The sequence below is a fragment of the Fragaria vesca genome, linkage group LG2, assembly GCF_000184155.1.
Source record: "Fragaria vesca subsp. vesca linkage group LG2, FraVesHawaii_1.0, whole genome shotgun sequence".
NCBI classification, from domain to species: Eukaryota; Viridiplantae; Streptophyta; class Magnoliopsida; order Rosales; family Rosaceae; genus Fragaria; species Fragaria vesca.
The window spans coordinates 9,125,000-9,133,154 of record NC_020492.1 but is presented as its reverse complement, the minus strand read 5'-3'; the positions used below and the strand labels follow the sequence as shown (position 1 = coordinate 9,133,154).

Here is an 8,155-nt window from a genome sequence, read left to right as displayed (position 1 = left end):
TGGATGGAGGCGTGGATGAGTTGCTTGTTCAGCTCGATGGAGAGCGTCGGCTTCCTCCGCTGCGTCGTGGAGGCTGTGGCGGTTGACCATCACCTGGCGATTCTGGACCAGCAGAGACTGGTAAGGTGCAACGGAAGAAGAAGATAAGGGCCTGCGATATAGCTCTCTTCCATACAAGAAGACGAATCGAAGACGATCGCTACCGTCGTCGACGATGGCGAAACCATAAAGTTGAGTTTCTGAGTCAACTTACCTCTACCCACTCTGCCCTTAATCGCCCATCACTCGCCTACCTAACAGACCTCAAATGCTCAACTAACGCCCTAAGTTCACGTGCTCAAACGGACGGTGGAGATGTCGGGTGCGCGGCGCACCCGGGTGCATTGAATAATTTTCGCTGTGTTTACACCTACTCTGCCACAAGGAATTTCGTTTGGTTTTTATTAGAAACTTGTTTACTTGGTACCAAAATCTCATTGATGTATCTTCCTAGGTACTATATATACTCTAAAAGAATTTCATAGAACGTACCAGTGCTGTTGATTTGATAATAGTATCTCGGGTATGACCAAGCATAGAACCGTCCTCAATCTCAGACAGCAGGACATCAATGAAGTCCTGCTCCTCGTTGCTGGAATCATTCTTACGCTTCTTTGTATTATGTTCTTCAACCCAACTTGTCATCAAAGAGTCTAACTGGCCTCCTACATTCTTCATAGTTCTCAAATGCCCCTTGAAATCTATCCACTCTGGAATCCCAACTACATAAGAAACAACCCGATTAACGGCTGCGTACATAAACTCCTTCATAAGCTTCCTTATCTTCTTTACCTCCCCGTCAAATTCATCACTTTTTACACCAAAGTACCTCTTCCCAGCAATAATTTTAGTCATCACATTACATGTTAGGTGCTCAATCCCCGTACTGATCACCACCTTGCTTGGACCATCATGTCCTTTGTTTTTCCAAACTGAATACAACCCTATAACAAAAGCATCAACCTCAGAGATTTGTACATGTTTCAGAGTCTCTAGCCTACGACTAGAGAGCAACTCCATGACGACCAACTTTCTCGTGTCACGCCAATATTTTCCATAAGGTGAGACCCCAAATGCTGCATAGTTGTAACCAAGGTACTTTCCCTGTGCAGAACTCGGTCTTGTGGCGAAAACTCTGTCGTTTGTGGTGAAACATTCCTTGGCTGCTTCGTAGTTGCTGATCACCAGGGCACGGTTCTTGCCGAGCCATATGGTAAAGATTGGACCATACTTGTCAGCCATGTTTGCTAAGGTTTGAAACAGTGGGTTTCGGCCACCTAGTTGATGGAGGTGACCTAAAATTGGCAGGGCACCATAGGGTTCAGGGGACATGAGGCCCTTCATTTTGTGATTCTGAAATCTCAGCCTCCATAGATACAAGAAAACCAAGACTAGAAGTCCAGTAATGGCTAATACATGAGAAAGAAACTTCATCAGATACTGGCTCAACATAATTTTTTTCTCTTTTGTTTTTCCTACTTCTAAATCCCTTTATAGTGTTTTTTCTGGGCAGAGTCTAGTCAGTCCAATAATCTAGTATATTGATAGTTTGATAGGAAAGCCCTAGAAATAGAAATGGGAGGTGGATTCAATTTTTCATATTCGTACAAGAGTCCTGTCTATTCAGGTCTGACGATACTAGACGTGAAACTGAAATGTAGCCTGCCGACCTGAAATGTAGCCTGTCAATTTAGGAAGGGCAAGTTGAAATTTGTTATATGTTCAAACAGGGTGCTATTGGTTATACTGTATCATAATCTTTCATCTTTCTCACACACCATGCGCGCACTAGTATGTAATCCTCTCTCCTTTTTTCATTTATAGTTACTTGTCATGATATCATATCATCAAATTGGCCTAGTTTTCCCGAAAAGGTGGTGACGTTTCCAGATTGGTAATTACCGTTTGTAGTTTTTGATGATGACTTGCTACCCACACTTTCTAACTAGGAGTCTAGGACCATTCACAGTTAAAGCCCTAAGCTCTCAATCCCCAACGCGTGTTCCAAAAATTGCATGATTATCTCGTAGTGTTATACACAATGTTCTACAAAGGCGTTAGGCGCTAGGTGGGCGGTAACCCCCAGCCTAGAGCCTGGACAGCCTAGGCGAGAATTTGGCGGGGACTAGACGATTTGTATTTTTTATGATTTATTAATTAAAAATATATATTTTATGTAATTTAATATTTGAAAACGGTCAAATATAAATAATTATTCAACAAAAATCTAGTCAGACCCATTTATAAAATAAATTATAACTAAAATTTAACATAATTTCCTGTAAAAGTGAGCAACAACAACAACAACAACAACAACAACAATAAACATATACATTTCTAATTTTAAACACACTATTAACTCTTATACTCTCATACTCCCCACAATATAACATTCCCACCACAAAAAGAAAAAAAATTAGCCGGAGAGCTTAACACCATAGGCGGGCTAGGTGGCGTTAAGGCGGGCTAGGTGGCATTTAGGCGGGCTAAGCGGCCCCCTAATCGCCCATAGCCTGACACAAAGGCCTGGAAGAAAAGCGAGACGGCTTGTTGCAGCCTAGAGCCTAGGCGGGGACTAGGCGGTCCGAGGCGGGGCCTTTTAGAAGCTTGGTTATACATATGCCGATATGCCAAGTCCTCTTTCACCTATGACATGATTCGGGCCTCGAAATAGAAGTTTTGGTCCAAATCATAAATTCGGGCAGACTAAACTTCGGTCACTCAAACAGTCATAACTTCTTCTCCAAAATAGGTATTGACGATCCGTAAAAAGTTCTGGACAGTAGACTCTTGTAGCTTTCCATTGATATATGACACATCTCCTGGATCGTTATGAGCTAATCACAATCTTCTGTCAAATTTGACTGAGAATTTCTGACATGTTTTCTGATTTCTTTCCTTGCACAACATGAATTCTTTTTCCTTCAAGATTTCACCTTTTTTGTCTCTTTTGGGCTCCTCAGCCATATTTATGACCTAAAAACGCAAACTTAGTTAATATGAATATTGTTAAAGAAATTACATAGCTAAATAAAGTCAGAAATACATTATAATGGCTAACTCATCATCTAGTTAGCTTTCATAAGTCATAACAGTGGGGGCACAAAAAGAGGTCAGTGAGCAAATTTCAACTTTTCTTTGGGGGCCTAGCCCCTAATAGTCCTATGGTAGCTCCGCCAATGTCTATACCCTAACCCTAATACCTGACTTATAGGAGTTGGATATAATATTTGAAATGATATACTACCTGAACTTTAGGAGTTGAGTGAATTTCTGACCTCTAGGATTTGGGTAAAATACATTATTTGTAGGAGTCTTGTTTTTCTTTCACTACCTTGTCAAAAGGTATATTGTTTTAGATACCTCATAACTATGTTATTTGTTGATGTCCAATTCTAAAAATATGTTTAGAAGAAGCAAATATACTTAAGAAGAAGACAAAGTAATCTAAGAACACGATATGTACCTTATAATGAGGAACACTTAGTGTAAGCATTTTCTTGACCATTTTCTATTTCTTGATCTCATCTCTGTGCTTTTCTTTTCTTCAAAACCTTTCTTCAACTATCACTTGGAGATCCAGGCGAGAAATATCATGCTGGTTGCCCTCGTTCTTTCTTGCATATCTCAATATTCAGATCAAAATCTATATATGCATCATCAAAAGCTCATATTTATGTTTACAATTGATGTAGCTATTCAAATTTGAAGAAAGATAGAAGCTACATTTGAGGAATGTCTTCTCATTTAATCGGAATGGCAAAATCTTCTCAACAAAACAAAAAGAAAATCAGAAGGGCAAAAAAGTAAAGAAAAAAATGTGACAATCTATAAGGCAGGTTCAATAATGTGAATTGGGTGTAGATTAAAATGAAATAAGGGTATGGATTTATCTAAAAAATGGCTTCATTTTTTGGGTTTTTGTCTAATTTTCTTAAAAGGGGAATTTGATATACACCCAATTTTGAAGAGTGGTTTTAAATAAAACCCACATAATATTCTTTTCTGATAGACATCTAAAATGTATCAATTATGATACATTTTATGTTCTATTTTTAAAAAAAATTACACAATTGCCACCATTTAACTATAACATATAAACATAATAAATAAGCTTAATTGACGCTATGTCTTTAATACCTTGATTATGAGTTTTTCTGGTAACACTAACACTTTTCAATCAATTTGCAAGAATCATGCAGTTTTCTTTATTTTTATGAAAGATCTAGGTGAAAGAAATTCATTCTCCGATCTATACATAAGGTAGAATATATTATAAATAATATATCTGACCTAAACCCCGAAAACCCTTAACTCTAAACCCTATACCCTAATACTCTAACCCTATGCCCGAACCCTATACTGTCACATCCCGACCCTTACATTTTTACATTATTTACTAGCTTGGTTATAATAAGAATTTTATCGTCTCCGTCATTGAGGTTATAGTTTAATTAGTCCCTAGAGGGGTTTGGGGGATGGTTATTTTCGGAGGATTATTCGTAGGAGAAAAATGTGACGACGGTAAAAATGATAAATTTTAGCTAGTAAAAGATAATTTTTAATAGGGTATTTTGTTTTGGGGTGTTAAATTGGTGAGTTGGGTATAATTGTGGTGTTGGACCAGGTTGGTGTGAGGCCCAAACACCATTTCCCCCTCTCTTTTTCTTCTCTTCCTCTTCTCTTTTTCTTCTCTTCCTCCCGACCTCTCCTGCTTTCGGTTCTTCTTCAGCTCCTGTCGCAGTCGACCGGCTGAGCCAGGGCGTCGGACCGGTCTCGTTTGGACCCCTGTCCTTCCCTCTCTAGCCCTGGGTTGGTGACGGCCCCTCTCCCGCCGGCGTCTGCAAGTTATCACGGCAAGAAGCCGTGGTGGTTCTCTCGTCGGAGCTCCCTCCTCCGGCTGCCATAGCCGACGATTCTTGGCTCGTTGTGAAGCTCCCCTCCCGTGCAGCAATACCTCCAAAGGGTTCGCCCTCTCGTGGTCTAGGTAAGGAGAACCGGTGAGTGGAAGCTCTAGGGTTTTCTAGTGTGTTTTCATTCGATTGACCTAGTTAGGCTTGGATTTGGGTGTTGTGCTAGTTAAGAAAGTTGTAGAGGGAGTTGAGAGGAAGATTATGTTTAAATTTGGTGGGCATTGGAGGTCGTCGGACCAGCCTCCAGCCGCCGCTGTTTAGGAGTTTTGTATAGTTTTAAATGTGGAATATTAAGGGGAGTTTATTGATGTGAATTATGGAATTTTCGGATGAGTTTTGGATAGGTTTGTGAATTTCCGAAGTTTGGTATTTTTGGCGGTTGAATAATGTAGAATCTGGCCGTAGGATTTAAGTCATTCTCTAGGGGAAGTTGTATTTATGGCTGCCGAGTATGGTATTAAAGTTTGGGTCGTTTCGATTTAAGAATATCGAAGTTAGGCAATCATGAGCGTGTTTATGACTCTTGGTTATTTTTGCCTATTTTGTGTAAATATTGGATTTTTAGTTGGGAAATAAATTATATATTTGGATCAGGACGAGAGGAGGCCCGAGCAGAAGAAGCCTCGGAGCGATATCAGGCTTAGGCCTAATTTGTGAGTAGACTTTTGTTTTAATTGAAAAGCATACGATGAATTATTTTGTTGATAATTTATTTCTTCTAATGAGACTTACTGATTTCTCGGTTATTTGGCAATTTTTCTTCATTTGGAGAGTTCCCGAAAATGATATTTTCGGTGGATATGTTTAATGGATATTATGAGTATAGTATGTATATAAATGCTAGCTAGTCATACGTGCTTGGTCCGTCATAATGAGGTAAAATATCATTATGACGTGATGTGAGTGTTAGACACAAGCATCATAGCCCTATATGAAAACTACTTTCTTTTCTAGCTTATTTAGGTTTTCATATAGGGAGTCCACACGTATATATACACCCGTCCTCTTTGGTCATAATGAGGAAAAATTCCATTATGGCGCGATGTGAGCATTAGACGCAAGCGTCGTAGCCTTGTATGAATTTCTATTTTTCTAATTTGTTCATAGAATTCATACAAGAAGTCTGACGAGTATAAATACATACACATATATGTTTATATATAGTTTAGCCTGAGAGGCTCCATTTTATTTGAGTTGGTGACTAGCTGGAGCTAGTCGTGAAATTACCAGTCTATGAGTTGAGCGCTTTTGAGCAGTCGCATGCAGTATAATTTCTTCGGAAATTAAAATGGGAATGCATAAATATTTTTATTAATTTATTTTTGTCCACTCACTAATGTTATTAAATGTTTTCCTCTAGGCCATTCGTTTTAAAATGCCCAGTCTGCAGAGTTCGGGTTGGATCTAGTAGGAGTCGAGGCATAATCACCCGCATTTCCACCACCTTTCATCCGTAGGTTACCTATTTAACCTACCTGTGTTTTTCTTGCTTCCTCTAGTGTCTAGTAACTCTGATTTTCCCTTGGGGATATTGTATATTTTATCTCGGTTGTGGGAGAAGGCTTGTTGACTTTTTAGAATATTTAACGGAGGATATATGTTATCTTATTTGGTTAATTTGTGTTGATTTGGAAGATGATTTATTATTTATTGCTTGGTGGTGGTTGTGTTTGGGGAGCAGGCAGGCTTTAGAAGTTAAGGTTGGATTGAGATCTTTAGGAGTGTTTGTAGGTTTTCTTTAGGAAGGGTTGTCCATTTTCAAGGGAGGTTATACCGAATTTTCGGTAATATCTTTTTTGGAGGTGGTTCCCGCAGGATTTACTCCGGGTTTCAGGGTAAAATTTGGGGTGGGTCCTGACATATACCCTATACCCAGTGGCGGAGGCAGCAAAATATGTGAAAGGGGGCACAATTTTTTTTTATTGTCTGTCATCTTTGTACACATGCTTTTACGATCTCATGGTTTTTATTCTGTTATATTTCTTCTTTCTCTGTTAAAATCCATATTACTCTTCCTTTCGCAGCCATATTTTTCCCAATATCTTTTGCTTATGATATATACAACAATTCATCTATTTATTCAATTCGTAAACTATCCACGTAGATTGATGTGCAATAGAAACACATGCATACGATCTATCATGTATAGTCACCATTGATAGAAAAATAAGCTAAAATTTATGTACTGTTCTAGGATATTCTCTATGTGTGCCTTGGCCTTATGCCAATAGGATATGTAGTTAGACTAGATCTATGTATTCATATCCTTACCATATTGGTATTGTGTAATTCCCTATATAAAAGGCTCCTATCAATGAATAAGATGACTCTCTTGCTATCTCTTTGTCTCTACACTTTATTCTTCATCACGTTATCATGCACTTTGTTCTAACCCTAGAGCCAATAGCCCACCATTTTTTTCCAAACCCTAAAAACCAAAACCCTAAAATCGGGCAGCCTTGTTTTTCCCGATTTCCGACCAAAATTCCGACTGCCCTCCGCCGGAATTTTATATCCCCAGAAAGCTCTTTCCGTCACGGATCCAACGCCGCCGGCCTCACCCTGAGAACCGGCCGAAAAATCTCCGAACCGGCCGCCGGAAAATTCCAGACCGCCGCCGCTACCGACCACCGGTTCACCACCTTCCCTTGCTCCGATCAACCTGAAATTTTGACAGAAGTTTCCCCATCCAGAGCTGCTCCTCCTGTCAAATTTTCAGCCCTAAATTCGAAGTATAAGTAGGCGAAACGTTATTTCTCCTCTCGGCATCCTTTAGAAAGGTATGTTTTGAAACCTTAAACTCTTCCAAGTTCAATAACTCGGGGAGGATAAAATCATTTCCTCCCTTCTCCATCTCCATTCTATGCTTGGGATTTTGTGTGTGTAGGTACCAAAAATCCCGGAATTTTATTCGCGGGTCAAGAGTATGTTGGATCACTCTTGTTTCTTTGTCCGGGTTGTGTTTGATCAACCCCGACCTTTTACCGGATTGTGTTTGATCAATCCGAGGCCTTTTTCCGAATTTTGTTTGATCAATTCGCGGCTTTTCCGGATTGTGTATGATCAATCCGAAGGACAAACCATTAAAAGCATCGTTTGTGACCTCTATCGAGTCTCATAACAGCTTGGTTTTGTGTGCAAGAGCAATGTAACATTCTGCTCCTTTGAGTTTTGACGTACTAGATGCCTAAGGCGGATCTTCG

General features: G+C 39.5%; 1 protein-coding gene across 1 annotated transcript in view; it reads right to left on the bottom strand.

Annotated features, from left to right (window-relative positions):
- Positions 1 to 1,461, bottom strand: part of LOC101302135 (cytochrome P450 82C4-like) — a 5,776-nt gene extending 4,315 nt beyond the window's left edge. The window contains exon 1 of the mRNA XM_004292308.1: positions 532 to 1,461. Within this exon, the coding sequence (XP_004292356.1) occupies positions 532 to 1,383 (852 nt within the window). The 5' untranslated portion in view covers positions 1,384 to 1,461. The remainder of the gene's footprint in view (positions 1 to 531) is intronic.
- Between the last annotated feature and the right edge of the window lie 6,694 nt (positions 1,462 to 8,155).